Genomic DNA, 21,798 nt, shown 5'->3' on the forward strand with positions numbered 1-21,798 from the left:
GGCGGACACTGTAACCACACTCTAACCACTTAATAAACAAGACGTCCACTCGCAAAAGGATTGATCATGCAAACCTTTCCTTTCCATTTTGGCTATACTGTTTGGCATCAGGGTGCAACAGGTCATTTATCTAATTGATTATATAATCTATTTCAATAAAACCTTTCTATTTAACTATCTACAGGCTCACAACGCCTTCTGAACATGTAGTTGGGCAATTTTTGCGCGTTGTACTACATGGTATAAAATAGAGCTTTAACCCATTCTGGGCGGGAACCCCTTTTGGTGTTTTAAGCATTATGTTATGCTTTAGCTATTGAAAAATAGCAGATCTATAAGCTCATAGGTCTTGTAGGTCTGCTATTTTTGAAAAGTCGCCTGTGGTTCTTGACCATTTTCATACATTTTTGTCTTTAATCTAAAACGATTTTAAAAGCTAAACCAACAGAGTAAAAAGTGTTCTTTGGCAGCTAATTGGGTTGGAAAATGAACCACGCGTGAAGAGATTAGTCCAACAAAGACCCCATTTGTAATCCCCATACAGTTGAGCTTTGTTTTTACAGTATGTACAGTAATTGCAAGTGTAACCTCTACCACTTCCTCTCTGCAAACTGGATCCAATGTGAAGAAAGTCATCTTATCTTTTGTCGGTATCTTCTGAAGTTGGCAATAAGAATTTCTTGCAGATATATAATTTAGCAGACGCAAATGATTTGGGTCATAGGTTATATGTACCTTAATCTACTTTTGGAAAGTAGTTGGTAGTTTAACCCATTCTGGGCGAGAACCCCTTTTGGTGTTTTTTAAGCATTATGTTATACTTAAGCTATTGAAAAATAGCAGATCTACAAGCTTGTAGCGCGGCACCGAGTGCTGCGCTACGAGCTTGTAGATCTGCTATTTTTGAAAAATCTTTGGATATTCTTTCAGAGCGAATGTTTTTAACTCCAATCTTTGCTTCTGGGGGTCCCTGGAACAACATATTTCAGATGGGGGTCGGCACTCGGCAGCAGCCAATTACATAATTTAGAAACAAACAGGTATTTCAGAAAACTGCCAGGATTTTTGACACGAGTATTATGGATCAAGTGTGTTTAAAAACAGCATATCTTTCCTATCCATGAGCTACAATAAATGAGTACTCTACTACTACTACTAAATGAACATCTTTCCATTGCAAGTGAGTTATTTATTGAATTATTATTTTTACCACCATTATTCCTTTCCTTCAGGGCTTGTTTTACCTTCCATGTACTCTAGTAACCTAGCCCTGGATTCTGTTTGGAGCCACATTGTCAGCACACGCCTGAACCTTTAAAAGACTGCCTGAGTTGAGCGAGCCTTTTTCCCCCTTGAAGTGGAGCCACATTGCATCCATCCAGGAATAAGGGCTGGAACCTTTTTAGAGTGTGCGAGTGAGACAATGCCTGTGGGTAGATCTTAATCACCATTTCACCAGCCTGTAACCCAAAGCATTTAGAACACAAACGGCTTCATTGTGTACTTTTTCTTCTGCATGGTTCAATGGTTTTATCTTTTTCCTCAACATGGCACTTGTTGAATTCAGCTCCGACATACTAATTTACTCTTCTCTTTTATATAATATTATATTTGTAGGTTTATTATTTTTATTGATTGATATCGTGATTCTTCCAATGACTTGCATGACTGATTTACACCACCATGTATGATCAGGGGGAAAAAATTTAGTTTCCAACTTTCCGTTCAGCCCAGGCTTGAGAGAAGAAAGATTACAATCAAGAGAAGGGTTACTAGAGTTCATTGACTGCTAGTAACCCCTTAGCTCCCAGCAGCACAGCGCAGCAGCCATTATTTGACTAACTCACAAACCGCATTGTCGAGGGCTCAACCGCTGAGGTCTGTGATTGGCTGGCGGCACCGCGGTCTCTAAGGCAGAGAGGTGTTGTATTTCAACTGCCAGGGACTTTTTGTTCCACAGTGAGGCCAGCGGGCCGACGGACTGCAAAGCAACACATGGCTGATAATAACCACTTCTGCAAAGTAGAAAACATTAAAACCAAGCGACGGCTTTTACCTCCGGAAAGTGCAAATGGCAGAGTTTCATTACTACTTTCTTGATGCCTGCAAATGTCCCTCGACTCGGATCGCTCGTCTAGTACCATAGTGAACCTTAAGGGTGATTTATATACTCAGATGTGCATCGGTGGGTGTCGCAATACAGCGTGTTGTGAGCTTGTAGATCTATTTTCGGTGCAGCATTGTGGTCTGCAATCGAGCGTAAATCAGGCATAATGGTGATTAAACTTTTAGCGGATCCACTTAATGTTGTAAAAAAATAAAAGGGAGGGACGAGGGCCTTGATTTTATTTTAATTAAACTCTTCAAAAAGCAGACTGTGCCAACTGCAAAAGCGATTTAATTTCCTTTCACTAAAGCGACCTCTAATAATCCTCACACGTTCCCTCACCCAACCCCTCCCTGCCATCCATACCGCTGTCTGTCATCGTCTCCCTGTAGGGCAGTGACCCATTTCAGACCTTTTCATTCTTAGGGGGTTCCGTCATTCTTTAATTGAATTATTTCAGCATGTCCACATGGTCGTATTAATACCAGATGACCGGTTATCCTGCCATGCTCGCACGCATCACCCTGCCCTCGGCGACACAACAATCAAAACAAGTCATCTTTCAAGGCATTATTCATGGGGGTGTTATGACTGAAATGACACAATTACTAAGCCTCTTAAGAATCTGATTGTGGGTCCATCTATCTATACAGAGAAGAACGGCTGTAGAATATAATGCAGTGAACTAGGCCAGGAGGCACTGATCTGTCTGTACGTTGGTATAGAGGCCGGCGGGCCGTGCAGGAGAATGCACTCTCAGTGACGATGGATGGGGTGGTTTTGTAAATGCGTCAGTTATTGTCATGTTTATAATCTCGTTTCTGCACCTTCTCGTCAAGATCCTGATGCGTACTGGCACCTCACCTTCCGACGCGGAGGGGGTGCTGCTGACTGAGTCAGCATAAAGAGCAACGCTGCGATCATGTCTGTCCCCTACAGCTTACATCACATCACGACACCATCTACCTGTCTGCTCTGCCTGACCGCCTGCTGATCTGACAGCCGACCCGTCTTGTCGGCGCGTGTTTGGGCCGTTTCTGTTCTCTGGAGAGTTATAAACATCTGTTTAGGAAAGAGAAGTTGAGAACTTTCCCTTAGCAGCAGGATTTCAGCTCTTTCGCCACCTGCCATAGTCTCCTATCCGTGCATCATTCTTCGAAACCGTAGCTTGCTCACAAAGTACTATTGGCAGAGAATACACTTGTACTTTGGCCAAAAGCTTTTTGAGATGCAGCTTCTTGTACACGGCAAATTAGACTTTGTCGTGATTCTGCCATGCTTTTATATTAGGGTAGGGTTTACAACGCACGCTGGCAGCTGCAAAAGGGTGTGCCGCACCACAGACGCCCACTCAACCCATTTAGGCCCGACGTCGAAAGAAAACAAACGCTCGCTCTGAAAGAATATATACCTATTCAAAGATTTGTGCCGCATTTTTACGATTTTTCAAAAATAGCAGTGGATCGCTATGAGCTTGTAGATCTGCTATTTTTCAATAGCTAAAGTATAACAGAAAAGGGGTTCCCACCCAGAATGGATTAATGATTTGGACTGGGTCACCGCTGCAGAGTCTGCTTCTTGACTGGCTTACCAGCACCTGTGGAGGCATGGTGTGATAGTGCCACATGCTGTGATCGACTTTGATCAATTGGTGTCCAAGACCTAGCAGCTGGTAAGCCTTGTAACAAAGCCTCGTATCAAATCATTGCATTTCATTTCTTTGCAAACGATTTACACCACAATCAAAGTCGGGACTCGCTAGAGCGACGTCTTACTCCAAAGCGGCTTACTGCTGTTGTGTGCATTTGGTGTTGGTATAAGAGAAGCAGTTCTGTGTGTGGACACGGCTATTTGTCTATAGCCAATATTAGTCATGTTGTTAAGTTTAGTTCTCGCAGAACATGGAACAGGAGCCACTCATTTTACCCTCGGGGTGTTGGAGCTGGAAAAACAGAGTTGACATTTAGGCATGTGAACCGTAGTTGACTTCAGAGCTGCCCTGTGACCTCTTACCCCGAGGCACAACTGTGTCCTAGTTACTTAAATGCCTTGTTTTTATGTTCACAAATGAAATGAGCCTTTGAGCAAATGGGGCTGCTGGGTGTTGGGCAACACCAGAGCCATCGAATAGAAGAGTTACGATATTGAGGGGGCAGAAACCGAGCACTGTTCATGCAGCCTGAACTGAGACGAGCTGGAGTTGGAAATACATTGTTTTGTTAACGAGGGCGGTGAAAACGAGAGCTATTTTAAGCATGTGTGCAACACGACAACTGTTTTAAAGTATTGTACAGTAACAACTAAAGTCTCTTTAATGTTTACGTTGTACTATTACTACAAAACAATCTAAAATAAAGGGATTTAAGATCATTAAAGCCTGAGTCCAATGCATTTCTGCCTACTTCCGGTCCAGGACTTGTCCCAGTTGGTTGTCCTCATGCTCAATAGAAGTCTACGTAGGAGAGCCTCCATTGGACTGAAGCCCCATGAAGTGAACACAGTGTGCGTAACTCTGTCTATATCTACGGCTCTGGGCTACACGTGTGCAATGTGCACGCCCCCATTTACTGTGTGCACGAGTGAAGGTGGGGTAAACTGGGAATATCATGGGATTGCATGCCGTGCTCAAAGGATTTGAGCACGGCAAGCTTTGATGTATTCTGGACATGGCAATAATGTTAGCTCATTGTTTTTTGCTGCACATGTGTGTGTGTGTGTGTGTGTGTGTGTGTGTGTGCCAACAACACCGTCACGGTATCATCAACAACAATACCCGACCTCATGACGGGACTGGAAAGGCTTTTTGCTGGGATTAACTGCCTTGCTCAGTGGCACAGTCACTGTCAGTCTCCCACGGTATCCTTCAGCTGAACTCCAGTAACCTCCGCAGTGCAGTGTTGTTTTTGGCAGCAGTTTTAGTCAGTCTCTTGAATAGTTTTCCTTTTTGTTTTAGTCACATTTTAGTCACCTGGAATGTTTGTGTTAGTCTAGTTTTAGTCATGCGATTTTAGTCTGCTAAATCTACAGTTTATTTAGTCGACTAAAATGTATTTTGGTGGGCCTTGATGCCGTCGTAATGACAGATTTTACACTTGCTGAAAATAGCCGATCTACAAGCTCACAACGTGTCGACACGTTGTGGCCTTGTAGCTATTTTCAGCATGCAACCAATTGTAAAATTGCTCTTGTCCACTAGTCCCTAACATTTTAGTCTAGTTTTGATTTGTTGACGAAATTGTCAATATATTTAGTTTTAGTCACCATAGCTTAGTTTACATGTAGTTTCCATTTAGTTTTCGTCGGTGGAAAAAAAGGTAGTCGACGGAACATTTTTCGTCCTAAGTTTTAGTCGACGAAATGGACACTGCCGCGGCGTTGCCCTACAGTAACCCGGGCCAGGTGCCCTGTAGTAACCTTGGCAGACGAGGGCAGGGCCATTGTTTGTCAGGTAGCTGACTTGCAACGCTCCATCACATGACACCTGCTGGGCCTGAACACAATGGAACGGCCTGTGCGTGTGCGCGTGTGTGTGTGTGTGTGTGTGCGTGTGTGTGTGTGTGTGTGTGTGTGTGTAGAGAATGGCTTGTTTGACACCATATCAAAGAGCCGTGTTTGTTTTCCCTGAGGCTAGCCAGCCATGGGGCGTCTGTTGTTATGGTCTGGCTTTATTATCAGAGGTACAGTAACAGTAGTGCTGCTTTACGGCTGCCTTCTGTGTTCCTTAGGAAGTTGTGGTGGCTGTTTCTTTCTCAGGGGGCTGTAGTGTAGTACAGTTTGCCAAAAATGTCTTGATCTACAAAAGCGAACATGATGCCACTTATTTGCTTGTTGTAGATCTGTTCATTTTGTGTGCCCTGCTATGTCAGTGGTTCCCAAAGTGTGGTCCGGGGGACCCCCAGGGGTCCCTGAGGGAGTTCCAGGGGGGACCCTTATGGGTCTGTAACTCTTAGAGTGTCCGTTTGGTTCCATTTGTACACTCTCAGAGTTAAATTAACATTGATTTTACAATATAAATTGGGGGTCCCAGAGATAGAAATGCCATTAAATGGGGGTCCGTAGACTAATGCATGTCAAACTGGTGGGTCCTTGAAATTAAACTGAAGAATCACTGCTAGAGCCGTAAAAATCTTCTCTTTTGGGATATGGTATATGGCATATCTTTTCAAATGGGGGGTCTGCGGGCTAATAAATGTCGATTTTTAGGGGTCCTTGACATGAAGAAGTTTGTGAACCACTTCCCTATGTTGCAGCCACCTCATACTAGGGTATTCACTTCTAGTCACTTTTGGAAATAAATATTTGTACATTTACAAACCGTGTACATTGGTGACTATAACTATCAACTAGTCAACTAGTAGTACCAACAAGGTCGACTAGTGGATTTACTAGTTGAATAGTCGACTAGTTGCTTAATGCCCTACCTCATACCGTATGTGTTTGTGTCATCCTGTCTGCGTTCGTACAGCCAGTGTGTTTTGCAGTCCGTTTTCGTTTTCTTTCTCCACACGAGACGAGGAAATGAACCTCCCCCGGCAGGGTATTCCCATTACACCTGTGTGAATCCCCCTCTGTCACGAGGACGACGATGTTTGCTCTCCATCTATGAATGAGTGTGAACAACATCCGTCAACCTTTTTTTAATTTATGTCCTCTTCGCAGACCCAAGTCGATGCAATGATTTACAACCCGAAACCGAATCATATTCTGGGTTACATTGGTTCACTGCGTGCGCCGACAGCCGTGGTGGGCTACGCGAGTTATGTTTTTCCGAGGTCAGAAAAACAAGGGCGGTCTCCCTTCATAGCCGACTGGCTACTGTCGGAGGAAAAACGACGCGCCTGGAGAGGTGGAGACGGAGGGAGCAGAGTCATGTCGAGTGCTAACCTCTATCTCAAAAGGGATGAGATGTGATACACGACGCGTTGTAGGAGAAGAAAGTTGCGTCGGTCCACTATCCCACGCATGAATAGGGTGCTCTTTGGCACGTTTTTCAAAGGAAAATGTACATGTAATTTTTTTTATTTAACTTTTATTTAAATTCATAAATATTTATCATGAAATATTTGATCTCGTAGTTCAACAACGACCTTAAAGGTATATTCAGTGATTTCACTTAATTCAAATATCACTTATTTTTTCTTTTTTGGATAATCCTCCCTACTATAAAGTGTGCTGACCATATAAGGAGTTCCTCCCTGTCCCCAGTGAGCCCCTTGGGTCAAAAAAGTTAGTTTCGGTTTGGGCTTTGGGTGGCAAAGCCTTCATCCAATCAGGATGAGAGGGGCCTTCCTCCAATCATGATCGAGTGGGGCGGGCCTTGGTGCACCTGCTGTTGGTCTGTTGTATTTCCCCCACTGTAGAGCGTGTGCATGTGCACATCTTGTTACCATGGCGGACTGTTTTTTTTCTCCAAATCACCCAAATCACTGAATGCTCCTTTAAACCTGGTGCCCCCATTTGCTCTTTGGGGACCAAGTCCTTGGTAACTTGTGCACTTTAACTTCCGTCAAACAAATACAAAGCCTTTATTGATGCATGGCTTGGCAACGATAAAAAAAAACAACACTTACTGGCCAGCTGAGCACAAGAGCCTTCATCAGGGTAGATGCATCATCTTATGACGTGTGTACCCTGTTTACACTTTACAGCTGAACATTGCGCCTTAGATCTTTCTCACGGTCTGGCTCCTGTGTTTACCTGTGTCCTGTTTTATTCACATGACAGCTTAAAAGTTCTCCTAAAGTACTACATATTGTGTAGATGGGACGAAATATGATTGAATGTACTATGCCCTAGTCAAAAACCGACAAATGGAACGAGTGATTGGGAGAAATTAGCGAGAAAGCAGGACAAAGACGAAACCAAAAGGAGTTTCCAAAGTTCCAAACCGGAGTTTCCAAAGTTCCAAACTGTGTCAGCCAGCTGCTAGCTGCCAGACCGGTTTGTGGCAGCTCTGAGTTACACTAAGTAAGCCTTGCCAAGCCATGAGGCCCATTTATAGGGCAGGTGCCTATCCTGTTTCCGTAGTGTGAGGTAGCTTGTTAACCCAATCCATCCCTTGATGCTGCTGAGTGCCGAGCAGGAAGGCACTGGGTCCCATTTTTCTGGGTCTTTGGTATGACCCGGCCGGTCGACCTCCCAATCTCGGTGGCGGACACTGTATCCACAAGGCCACTGAGCTCTCGAGTTACAGTAGCAGGTGATTTGTAATGCAAGGTGACAGGTGGTCAAAGCCTGTGAAAACCTTCTTCTAGGGCAAGTACTGTACCACTTTATTCCATACTGTAGATCTGGATAAAGTGGAGAATGAGTTGTACACAGACATCCGCAGTGTTAATTTAACTCTGAAGAATGTACAAATGGAACCAAATAAATTGGACCCGTGTAAGTGTCTCCTGAGCAAGACACTCCTAATCTCCCCCAGAGTGCTGTACCAGTGTCGCTCACTGCTCTAATAATTAGGACGAGTAAATGCAGAGGACAAATTTCACTTGCATGCAAATGTATAGTGACAAAAATAGCCTAAAGGAGCCTTGACCGAATGATAAGTCCATTGGTTCCATATGTGCACTTCTGAGTCCCGGGATAAATTAAGAGTGCATTGTGTTGAACACACAGAAAAAAATGTGAAAAAAAGGTGAGCATGCCAGTTATTTTGGTTACTTCAGTTCATCGTCGCACTATTTCAAGGCTGTTCGTCCAGGATGGCTGAACGATGGCTTTCCTGCCGCTTGCAAAAAGGAAGGAATTCTTCAGATCCCTCGGTCAAAACAATGGAACAGGCCTGCCATGAATGATCCCTTTAGAGAATTTGGTTATTTTTGTTAGGCGCACCAGAACCCGCTGTTCTCCTAACCTAATCGCTGAGGCCTGAACAATGACATTTGTTGTTTTTGACTTGTGTTGACATTTAGCAATTTTTTTTCCTCAGCGCCTCGTCGCCACACGCGCTCACAAACCTAACTCCCACATCACCTCGGGCATCAAAAAGGAAACCCTAGTAATAACGGGAGTGTTGGGGGTGATAAAATCGGCCTCCGTTAGTGTGTCCTAACCCATTTTGGGTGGGAACCCCTTTTGGTGTTTTAAAGCTATTGAAAATTAGCCGATCTACAAGCTCATAGCGTGGCACCGAGTGCCGCGCTATGAACTTGTAGGTCTGCTATTTGTGAAAAATCGTGAAAATGTGCCTCAAATCATTGAATATATATATATATATATATATATATTACATATAATTTTTGGGGTCCTATATTATATTGAGAACCACTGATAAAGAAACATGAGGTTTTTCAGGGAAAAAAATGCATTTTAAAAAGACATTTTTAAAATTTCGACGTCAAGCCTAAATGGGTTAACATGGGAGTTGGAGCATTTATGGGGTCAGTGAACGAACGTCAACTTGACTGACTGAGACGGCATGGGAGGGCAGACGGCAGGGCCGCTGCTGCTGCTGCTGCATTCCGTTATCACACTTGGTCTTGGACCCCGGCCATGTGGCAACACCGATGGCCTTTATCGCTCTGCGGCAGCAGGCCGGCTAGCTAGGGTTCAACGTCACAGTATGGGCTCCATTGCTTAATGCACTCGTATCTCTGTTGGACGATAAAGAGGTTACACATAGTTCAGTGAGCCACCGAGGTAAAAGTGAAAGCACTTCACAGGCTAGGATACAAAGTCCACTGCTCTGGGCTTCCCCTGTGTCTAGGAAACCACACTTTTAACCACTTTTAGACCCTCTACCCTCAATTGACCCGAGTTGCACTGTATCTTTTTCCCTCTACACCTCTTTGCTCAAAATGGCAGATCTACAACCTCACGACGCAGTCCTACTTATACGTTCCTGCTGTACATAAGAACATATTTGTGTGTGCGCGAGAAAGTGGGAGAGACTTGCAGAGACTGTGAGCAAATATTTCTTTCATGAAAGATGTGCACACCCTTTGCTGTCTGTCGTAACCCTACCCATAATTATAGACCTCAATTATCACGCAAGAAATGCACTTGAATGTGAATTACTACTACTCTGGGCGTATGAACTTAAAGATTTGCCGTCAAGTGACATGGCGAAGGAAGAAGCATTTGGATATTATACACATAACATTTTAATTGATATTGTCATACAAATAATTGCCATTTAATTGTTTTTTTGGTTTTTGGCATTGAACATTTCTGTTTTTGGCTTCCAGGCTGGATAAAGGCAAACATTGCATAGGGTAGATATGACATAATTATACAAATAAATGACATTAATAAGTTTACAAAAAACAATAGTGCAAATGGTCTATCTACAAGCTCTCAGCACATCACATTGTGAGCTTGCTGTTTTTGAAAATGTACGAACATGGAAACGACTGACGATAATTGCAACGAGGCGATTATGTAATCATCATGACATGCCTAATTGATTCATGGTTCATTTTGTCTTGCCTCTCGCCCCCCCCACACAGACACGTGTTCTTCATGCACGTGAAGGAGGACCTCCAGAGGGGTCACCTGCGCATGGGTTCGGAGCAGGCCGAGGAGCTGAGTGCACTCCTGGCACAGGCGGAGTTTGGCGACTACAATCAAAACACAGCCAAGTACTGGTACTCTGAGCTGTGTGGCGAGGAGCCCAGCCCTGCGACGGTCAACAGGTACGGAAGCTTTTGAGGGACTAGGAAGCATATGGCCTTTCATATCCGGTCAATGTTTTAGGAAGGATTCTGGGTTTGCTAGTTTCGATTAATTTATAGTTTTTTTTTTGTTATGTGTTTTTTACATACTGCATGTAGACACATTAACCCATTTTGACCTGAGATCAGATTCTAAAAATGTCTTCTACATCCTGACAGTTTTCTTGAAAAAGCTATGTTTCTATGTCAGTCGTTCTTCGATTTTTCAAAAATAGCAGACCTACAAGCTCGTAGCTTGTAGATCTGCTATTTTTCAATAGCTAAAGCATAACATAATGCTAACACCAACAGGGGTTCGCGCCCAAAGAGCAGAACGATCTAATGTGATAAAAGGACAGTGGTCTGACCTTGAGCAAGTCATGGAGCATTGTGACCGGTCAGGGATATGTAATTGTTCCGTACATCATTATAGTTTCATAATAACTCAGTCACTCATAACGGCTTATGACCTCAATCATATCATCAGATTAGATTGATGTGTCGGATGATGTGAAGGAGTGGTGTTTGTGTGTGTGTTCAAGGACCTTAGTTTTAATGCCAATGTTCATGTAATTACTGAACCACCATGGACTTGACTTTGTGTATTACTGGAGCTTGTAGCTTGCATTACTTTACCTTTTTTAGAAGAGTCTTCTTTACGAGTAAATATTTGCCACTATCAAGATGTTATGGCATTGTTTCATCCGCTGTTTCACAGCTGAAACGCCACCCCACAATGTAAACACCGACGCACACAAACCATTCCAGACGTTCCTTTGAAAAGCCACATGCTGTGCGCACGCATCAGTATGAGCCAGCTTTGAGCAGCAGACGGGGGAAACCAGATATGAGCCCTTACTGACTTCTCTTGACGGAGAAAGCCTTAACCACTGTCTCTCATGCAGTGTTTTTCGCTCCTCTGAGCCGAACATGTTTGGGCATCGGGGTAGCTGAAGTGGAACTAACGCTCTTTGCAAAGGCGGTGGGAGTCATACGGCATGGGGGTATTTAGTCTAAAACATCCTTGGAATTCTTCTGGCTGGTGGTGTGAAGTGAAATGGCAGTATATATATGGCAGGTACCCTTTATTAAACCCATTGGGAAAGATGGCAGTCATCGTTATTTAACCCATTTTGACCTGAGATCAGATTCTATAAATGTCTTCTACGTCCTGACAGTTTTCTTGAAAAAGCTATGTTTCTATGTCGGTCGTTCGTTCGATTTTTCAAAAATAGCAGATCTACAAGCTCGTAGCGCGCCACCGAGTGGCGCGCTACGAGCTTGTAGATCTGAAGAGCTGAAGATCCCAAGGTGTCTCTTGTGATTTTTTTTTTATTGCAAAAATTGCACACAAAATAAAAACAGACTGCGCTGAAGGGGGAGAGAAGTGGAGAAAAGTGGTAATTGACCCCGAGGAGGGAAGGGAAAATGACAGGGCAGGATGAGAGAAGAGTAGTGTTGCCAAACCACTCCAATGTTAGTCCTGGCTCACATCCACAGTGAACCCCACCACCCCTCCTGTTTACAAATGCTGCCACAGTCTCTGGCATTTTCACAAACGCACTCGCCGTGCAATGTCGCCCGAACCAGCCTAATCAGGCTAACAAGGGAATGACAGGAGGATTTCCTTTTATGTTATGATGTGCCCCTTTCTCTTAACCCATTTATTTTTCAAAAATAGCAGATCTACAAGCTCATGTGCTTGTAGATCTGCTATTTTTCAATAGCTAAATTATAACATAATGTTTAAAACATCAAAAGGGGTTCCCGCCCAAAATGGGTTAACCCATTTAGGCCTGACGTCGAAATAAAAAAATAAGTCTTCTGAAAGAATATATGTTAAATTTTCAAAGATTTGTGCCGCATTTTCACGATTTTTCCAAAATAGCAGACCTACAAGCTCGTAGCGCGCCACTCGGTGGCGCGCTATGAGCTTGTAGATCTGCTATTTTCCAATAGCTAACGTATAACATAATGCTTAAAACACCAAAAGGGGTTCCCACCCAAAATGGGTTAATGACGTGTTGTTGTTCATCATTTGATCGCTAAATGTCCACATCGGCGACCACAATGTTTAGATTGTTCATAAATGTCTGGTACACATCGACGTCTAATCGCATCAGTGAGAAGAGGCAGAACCGCCGATGACCGTTTAATGCGAGAGGCTTGTCAACACGCAATGTGTTTATCGGATGTAAACGAGTGCCGCATCACTGTGGGGTCACATCTAAGTGATTACAGAGTAAAGGATTGATTGTGGTCTGGCGACAGCACAGTGGTTATTATATGGTAATCCCACAGCAGTTTAGTTACTTTAGTAAGTGATTTAATCAGATGCCAAGATATGGGGGGGGACTAGGCCTATCTCACAGCATTTCCACGCCCCCTTTTGGAGCTAGTGGTGTTATTTAACCATTAGCATTTACACTTTTTTTTCCTCTGGAGAATCTAAGTACATTTCCTAATGTTAAAATGTCAAAGACCGATAATAATATGAAGAAAACACAATGGTATAACAACTCAAATAAGTAGAATAAACCTTACCTTTACAAAACAGTAGTTTGTGGCTTGTGAAAATACCTCTTTTAACATGGAAGCCTATGGACTGCAGAGAAAAATAACACCACTAGCTCCAAAAGGGGGCGTGGAAATGCTGTGAGATAGGCCTGTTCTCAAACCAATCAAACTAATACACACCTCATCTGTCTCCAACAATCACTCTCTACAGCGCGGGTTCCCAAAACGTAGCCGATCTAAAAAGCTTATAACGTGTCAGTGTGGCAATTACATTGTTCTTGTTACGTAATTGTCTGTCCCTCTGCCAACTACTTAACTGCTTTCAACCTGGCATCCCGATATTGTGAAAATCTTGTGTCGTGACGGCACATTGCACAGAGAAACCTGTATTCCTCATGCACTGTGGCGCATAAGTTTATTATTAATTATCCACCATGGCTCCACCAACAGTTCTCTTCACATCTTCCTCTTCCATCCTGATTTTTAACCCATTCAGGCCTGACGTCGAAATTTAAAAAAAATGTTTTCTAAATCATGACAATTTTCTGAAAGATTTGAGGTACATTTTAACGATTTTTCAAAAATAGCAGACCTACAAGTTCATAGCACGCCACTCGGTGGCGCGCTATGAGCTTGTAGATCTGCTATTTTTCAATAGCTAAAGTTTAACGTAACGCTTAAAACACCAAAAGGGGTACCCGCCCAGAATGGGTTAAATAATGATCTCCCCGCCGGCCCTAATACTTGTCTTGCTTGCATAATGACCTAAATGTACTCGCTGACTGTACTCATTAGTGTACAGTGCACAGTTAGGTTTACTTTATGTGTAATCATTAGTATACAGTGCACCGCCGGGCCTACGCTGTGTGTGTTCACCCTTTGCACATATTGAGCAACAGCCCTGAATTAACCCAGAGTCTTTTCCCCATCTTCCCGGTGCAGCATCGTCGCCAGGCACAAGGCTCTGGAAGGTGTGACCCAAGGCTCCGTGGAGTACCAGGCCCTTCAGCTGGTGTCCTCGCTGGAGCATTACGGTGTAGAATGGCACTGGGCCCGCGACGCTGAGGGCCAGCGGCTGGCCATAGGCGTCGGCCCCGAGGGCATCGCCATCTGCAAGGAGGACTTCACTTTAGTCAACAGGTACATGCAGATAGGCCAGCCTCAACGCCACTTTATTTATATAGCACATTTATCATGACAAAGTGCTGCACGGGTTAAAAGAAAGACAAGGGGCGAACAATGCAATATTATAAACGAACATTAAAACATATAAACAGGCAGTAGAAAAGCAAACGGCAAAGCAAAGTGCAATATAAACAGACATCTGTAGGCAATATAAAAAGGCACAAAACTAGCATGCATTTGCTTACAGTGTGGAAAAGTGGGGCTACATCAGCTTTCATTAAAAGCCAAGGAGAAAGGTTTTCAACTGTAGCTCAACCTTAAAACTCTGGGTGGGTTAGAACTGCATATGAGATCAGCAAGGGATGAGGTTGCTAGCCCATTTCTTCAGGAGGAGCTTCAGAGCTCCTCCTGAAGAAATTATAAAATTATAAATTAGACCATTTTACTAATTTATAATTTGTAATTTTACTTGACAACGCATCACATTACATAGCAAGTGAATATAACCAATTTCACAATCTTTAAAACAAAATATATATATATATTATCGTCACAATACAATATTACAATATTGAGGTGTTTCGTAAAACAATATTGTGATATTTGTCCATATTATTTGTATATTGTACCATGCTGCATTGAGATTCATAACTAACTCACCTTTCAGAACACATCACTGCACGTTGTATGCTGCAGTCGGTTGGTTCTCATTGGCATCTGGCAGGCTGCAGCATTGGCGTATTTTCATTTATAAAAGCCATTCTGGGTGACCTGCCGTCTCACAGTTCATCCAAATTCGACATGGTCCAAAATTGTCTCAACCTCGGGTCAAATGCTTGGCTGCGGTGTGTAGTGCCAGCATTCAAATCCAAGGGGGGGGTAAAAGAAATGTCTGGCCTTCTCTGGCCCTTGGTCATCTACCTACAGTCCAGACTAAAATTGGCTTTGAAAGTTCCCTTGAGAAGTTTCAAAAGGATCATCTTAGATGTACAGTCCAACACTTGCATATGTTTGGATATGTACTAGACTGAGATTTCTAGTTCATGCCTATATAATTATTATGACAACTTTGGTGATGTGTTGTTTTTATTCATAGGTACTTTGAGTTGTATTATGGATGTTTTATTTGCCGGTCCAAAATGTAACATTGACGATGTGGTATTGAAGTGTCATTTTATTTCTTGGCCAGTTCCCACTTGTAAAAGACACCGTCTCAATGTGTTGTCACTGGTTAAATAAAGGTTAAATAACATCAAATATTTATATTTTGTCCATATTGTCAGTCCTAACCTGTCCTCTTTGTCTCCCCCCCCCCCCCCCTACAGAATAAGCTATCCCATCATCCAGATCGCCACGCAGTCGGGGAAGAGCGTGTACCTGACGGTGACCAAGGACACCAGTGACAGCGTGGTGCTCCTGTTCAAGTTGATCAGTAACCGGGCAGCCAGCGGTCTGTACCGAGCCATCACAGAGACGCACGCCTTCTACAGGTGGGTTTGGTTTAAGAGATGTTAAAATCAATACATTAGCCCCGTTTCTGCAGCACTTCTTGAAAAGCATATATACTGCGTTTATGGTGTATGGTGTCGAGAAGCAAGTTGGAACGTACTACAGTAGGGGTGCACGATTATGAAATTATATCCGATTATTTGCAGGGTCATGTCTGCCGATACCGATTCTGATATTATACAGAGGAACACAATGGAAACAAGCCTAGGCCCTATAGGGGCTTGGCCCAAAGCCTGTCAATGAAGTATCCAATCAATAAATAGCATATACTCTTTTCCCAGTCTGTTTTCACAACTGAATGAGATGAGTACACAAATTAAATGTAGAATAGTTTTTTTTGCTGGTGAAAACCGATTAAATAATCTATTTTGAGACTGTTCCGATACCGATATGGCATTTTTATGGCCTATTAATCATGCATCCCTATACTACAGTGATGTGTGGTCTGATGCATTGGATTGGTCAACTTATTGACGGTGTAATTTCCCTGATCGTTAATGTAGTCTACAACCATTTGAAAGCAATATCTTTGCTTTTTTTTTGCACAACAGAGATCCAAACATTGCCCTCTCTTGGAAGGGGCTTGCTTGGCTCTGAAACATGGCTCTCTGTCAGTCATTTACCCATCTTTACTGCTCCAAGAGAAGGCAAACAATTCCTGGCCACTGTAGCGTGTCATGATGGTGCCATCATGACGCAGCCAACCGTCGCCGCCGCTTTCATAAACAACCACCAGATGCAGCGCAACGGAGAGAACCTGTCCTAAATGTGTTTCCTAAAGGCTGGTTCTGCTCTATTTGGCACAGAGCACTTATATTCACTTGCTGAATATGCATCCTCACAACCGCATTCACATACGACCGAGTCAACCACGGTTCGTCAACACATCTATGGTGCACGGAAGGCTCACGTGCACACACACACACACATCATGTACTGTAGCTAACGTTCCCATCCTAAGTGTTGTTCTGCAGTGGTTTTCGTGAAAGCAGAGCATGTAGGACAGTCTTGTGGGGGTTGGGTGGCATGTTTTTTTTCTTTTTTTTCCCCCTGTTCTGTTCCTACTAGTGAAATATGTGCATGCGTGCAGTTTGCAGCGAGCATAGACAATCCAAATGGCTGAGCTATGAAATTGTTCTCAGCCACAGTCACAATGGCCCCAAAGGTACAAAAGACGAGCCCTCTCCCTTTTGTTTCTGGGATGGGGATACAGCTCTCTGAGTCTGCATATTTGTTGGAATGTCTTCAACAGGCTCGGGTGCATCTGTAGTCTGTAGGGTTTTGGCTAGACTGAGTTTTCTAGTGCATCTAATATTTCATTTTCACCTCACACCAGCATTGAAAGCTGAGGACAGCAAAATTCACTTATTTGTACTTGCATTGCCATGACCTGGACAAAAAAAACGACTGCTCAGATTGTACTGTATTGTAATTTTTGGTGAGATAACGACGTTTCCTCCTCCCCAGGTGTGACACCGTAACGAACGCGGTCATGATGCAGTACAGCCGCGACTTCAAGGGCCACCTGGCGTCGCTCTTCCTCAACGAGAACATCAACCTGGGCAAGAAGTACGTCTTCGACATCCGCCGCACGTCCAAGGAGGTGTACGACCACGCGCGCCGCGCGCTCTACAACGCCGACCTGATGGCCCGCAACGGCGAGCGCACACCCCCCTCTCGCTCCCCAAGCAGGGATGATGACGACGACCACCAGGACGAGGGCCTGGACTGCGGCAGCTGCCAGCAGAGCCGGGCCCTGCAGGAGAGGCTGCAGAAGCTGAGGGAGGCCTTGCTGTGCATGCTCTGCTGCGAGGAGGAGATCGACGCCGCGTTCTGCCCATGCGGCCACATGGTGTGCTGCCAGACCTGCGCCAACCAGCTCCAGGTAGGCCTGACCAGAGCCATCTAATAGAAGAGTTGCGACATTGAGGGGGCAGAAACCGAGCGCTGTTCATGCAGCCTGAACTCAGACAAGCTGGAGTTGGAAATGCATTGTTTTCAACGAGGGCGGCGCAAATAAGAGCTATTTTTAAGCATGTGTGCAACATGACAGCTGTTTTAAAGTATTGTACAGTAACAACTAAAGTCTCTTTAATGTTTACATTGTACTATCACTACAAAACAATCTAAAATAAAGGGATTTAAGATCATTAAAGCTGGGCTGTTGCCTGGGTCCCAATGCATTTCTGCCTATCGGTCCAGGACTTGTCCCAGTTGGTTGGCCCCATTCTCAATAGAAATCTATGTAGGAGAGCCGCCATTGGACTGAAGCCCCATGAAGTGAACGCAGTTTGCGTAACTATTGTGTAACACAGTCTAAGGCTCTGGGCCTGACACAATCCTAGATGGTCAGAACCGCCAATCCGACCAATATGGGCACTCCAATATGTGGGCATTTACTGATGACATCAGATCAGGGATCTCCATATATGGACTTAAAATGGACAAGGACTGACACTAATATAATAATCAATTCAGTTTGATGGCAGAGCAGCATTTTTGATGGCCGAGTGCAATTCTGTATCCCTCCCTCCCATACACAATCTGAGATATTTGCCTGTAAATGGTGCATTTATATAGCGGTGTGTGTGTGTGTGTGTGTGAGCAATTAGGTGTCAGTGTCAGCCCGTGTTCGAACTGGCAACCTTGCGGTTACCATCCAGCCCTGAGCCACAGCCGCCGCCCTTTTAATGTGGCACCTTTGTGCGCACGTCCGTGATTTGCTTCGCCGCCTGGTGGTGCTTGTGTGCAATGTGTCAAAGAGCTGGCAGTACATGTCCCGTCATGTGGTCAGCGGAGGCGGCCTGCACAGCCAAGGTGGCTCAGTAGAACCGCAGTCCAGCCACATGGGAGGCCAAAGGAAACATTACAGGGGGTGGGGGGGTTGAACTTGTGCACACTTTGATACAGTGCAAGACATTGTTTTATTGTCTCTGTGAACCTTGTGTGGCTGACCAGGACTTCATGCCTTTGTATTGTGGCCAACGTTTTGGACGCGGTGACGGAACACTAGGTCAGGAGTTGACACTGACTGACATAACAATGTTATCTTATCTGTTTTGGTGGATTTTTATGACTCGTCTCGTGACATTATCAGGAATATAGTCACAACGTGACCATGAATTGATGGCATTACTATTCTGGGCATGTCGTAGTACATGATAATCGCCGGCAGGCATTTGATAAAAATAGCCGCTCTGCCGGCTCACCGCGCAGCTTGTAGATGGCTAAGTTGTGAGATTTGTTGTAGCAGGAATAATAGAGGTCAGCTTATTATAGTTAACCCATTTTGGGCGGGGACCCCCTTTTGGTGTTAGCATTATGTTATGCTTTAGCTATTGAAAAATAGCAGATCTACAAGCTCATAGCGCGCCACCGAGTGGCGCGCTACGAGCTTGTAGGTCTGCTATTTTTGAAAAATCGAAGAACCACTGACATAGAAACATAGCTTTTTCAGAAAACTGTCAGGATGTAGAAGACATTTTTAGACATTTTTATCTCGGGTCAAAATGGGTTAACTAAACTGAAACGGCATTGTGTTTACAAAACTAAACAAGATTTTGCTGCCAAAAACAACAACAACGCTGGTGTGTGACCATGTCTCTTCTGTCTGCCCCCCCCCCCCCCCACGCAGTCGTGTCCCGTGTGTCGCTCCGAGGTGGAACACGTCCAGCACGTCTACCTCCCCACGTGCACCAGCCTGCTGAACCTGACCTTGACCGACAACAACCACCACCACCACCACCACCATCACCGCAGCAGCAGCGGCAACAACGGCCCGGCCCCCATTCACAGGGACATGGCCTCGTCGCCACCTCTCACCTGCTCCTCTAGCGACTATGACCACAAGATGACGTACCACACGTCGTAACCGTTTAACTCCATCCACGTTGTCTGCTTGGGCGGGAACCAACAACAATAGTAAATGAACTAACTTTTTCCACAACAACTCCACCCGACATGAGATTTCCAAGCTCCCCAACAACTCCACCCAACATGAAATCTGCTCGCACCAAAACCACTCCACTCAACTTTAAGCGTTGCCGTTTTCATTGGTCGTTCGCCTTCATTTCAAACCAGCCAGGTTGGTTGGTAGTATTGTCTTGTTTATTTTTGATTGATTGTAACCCGGCGAGGCAGTGATGTCACTCCTTGTTTTTTTTTGTTTTTTAAAAAAAAAGCTTCCTCATTACCACTTTATTTTAAGAATAGACTCCTATTGTTTTTTTCTTTTCTTAAATTATTATTGCATCAGTTGATCTGATACACAGTAGAAGCACTCATTTATTTCTTGTTTTGTGCTTTGATTTATTGACTTTTTTGTCTTTACTCCACATCGGACTCCTATAGCCCCCACAAAACATGTACCAAATTGTGTGCTTTAGGAGAAACAGCGAAACATTGTACATAAATGATTTGTGTGTGTGGAAATTTTACCTTACATTTTAAAGCTTTTTCTTTTCCAGTTTTCAGAATTCATTTTATGATGTAACAAGAGTTCAATTTTTTTGTTCTCCCTCTCTGCTCATTTAAATGCGTTTTTTGTTCTGGTGGGTTTTTTCCATGCCAATGAGGAGGTCTTAAAGGGGTTTTTGGAAGCTCTGCTCTGGGCACAGCGCTGCATACTGAACAGCAAGCAGAGGTGATAAGGCGGCCATTGTTCCTGTCCATACAGCCATCTCTATGGCAGGGTGATTAGGGAGGTGGCTGGGGTCTGGTGGCCTCTCAAATCCCCCCACAAAACTCCGACCCGTGTATGGGAAACTGACACCCCCCCCCATACCCCCACTCCACACCTCACAAAACAGGTTTGTTGTGGTGGTGTTTTTCTTCTGGCTTGTTTTGTTTTTATAGAATAACTGCCACCATCCAAAACCACAAGCCCTGTTTTCACACAGACTGCCGTGGTTTGACGCCTCATTTATTTTTTTAAATGATCTCCATGCCAACAGAATCCCGGAAACGAGGGAGCCTTTCAAAAGAGGGTCTTTTCTTTCCTACTTGAAAAGTAATAGAGATTATCTACTGTCTGAAATCCTGCCTCTTATATATTTAGTTCAACAGGAAATGAAATAATGTAGTTGTTTGTCCAGTGTTTTGTGTGTTCATCCTGGAAAACTCTCAGCTGTCCTCTTTGGGGTCAACGTGTGAGTTTCCATTTTGGTTTTTATTTATAATGGTACTAGGAGATCTGTCTGTGCAATACTATCTCAGTTTTTGAAAAGCTTTTTCTTTAAAGATTTTCCCCAAGTTTTATCATTTTGTAACATTAGAGAAATGCAAAGGAAAAAAAACAATCTACGTCACTTTACCAAGAACTTTTTCCCAAGTGTATTATCCATAGGGGTCTTGGACTATATGTAGCAGCAACACTGTGTGTTTAGACTATATCCTTTCTTTGCACAATTTCTTTTTTTTTTTGTCTTGGCAAGAAGAGGAATAATTCTTTATCGCTGACGAGTCACTGCAGGGGAAGGAATTTTATGATTTGTACAAGGTAGCAATTTGTTTCTGTTTTCTGAAGCAAAGGCCACTATGCTCTGTAAAATGTAGACATAACTCTTAGGATTAAACTTTTATATATATATTATATATTATGCCTGGAACAAGAGAGAAAGTATTAATAAAGTTGTTTTTTAAACGAACACATGGAGTGCCTGTGGATTTGTGATTAGTTATTATTACATCATGACACCACTGACCATTTGTGTAAAAGTCCCAGAGTGTTGGCATTTTATGGCTAAAGCTCATAAAATGCATAAAGGCCATGTAATATTAAATATACCACTAGAACTGTTTGACAACTTTACTGAACGGTTCAGAACATGTATTTTTTTTTCTTTCTCCCTCTTCAGACATTTTTACACCATACATCACACCTTCTGT

At 43.7% G+C, this 21,798-nt stretch overlaps 1 protein-coding gene across 1 annotated transcript in view; it reads left to right on the plus strand.

Moving 5' to 3' along the window:
- Positions 1 to 21,557, plus strand: part of mylipa (myosin regulatory light chain interacting protein a) — a 29,608-nt gene extending 8,051 nt beyond the window's left edge. Inside the window, exons 3-7 of the mRNA XM_079523267.1 lie at positions 10,558 to 10,743; positions 14,221 to 14,418; positions 15,729 to 15,893; positions 17,380 to 17,797; positions 19,547 to 21,557. Of these exons, the coding sequence (XP_079379393.1) occupies positions 10,558 to 10,743; positions 14,221 to 14,418; positions 15,729 to 15,893; positions 17,380 to 17,797; positions 19,547 to 19,783 (1,204 nt within the window). The 3' untranslated portion in view covers positions 19,784 to 21,557. The remainder of the gene's footprint in view (positions 1 to 10,557; positions 10,744 to 14,220; positions 14,419 to 15,728; positions 15,894 to 17,379; positions 17,798 to 19,546) is intronic.
- The last annotated feature ends 241 nt before the right edge of the window (positions 21,558 to 21,798 follow it).

This window comes from Electrona antarctica (genome assembly GCF_951216825.1).
Source record: "Electrona antarctica genome assembly, chromosome: 15".
NCBI lineage: Eukaryota > Metazoa > Chordata > Actinopteri > Myctophiformes > Myctophidae > Electrona > Electrona antarctica.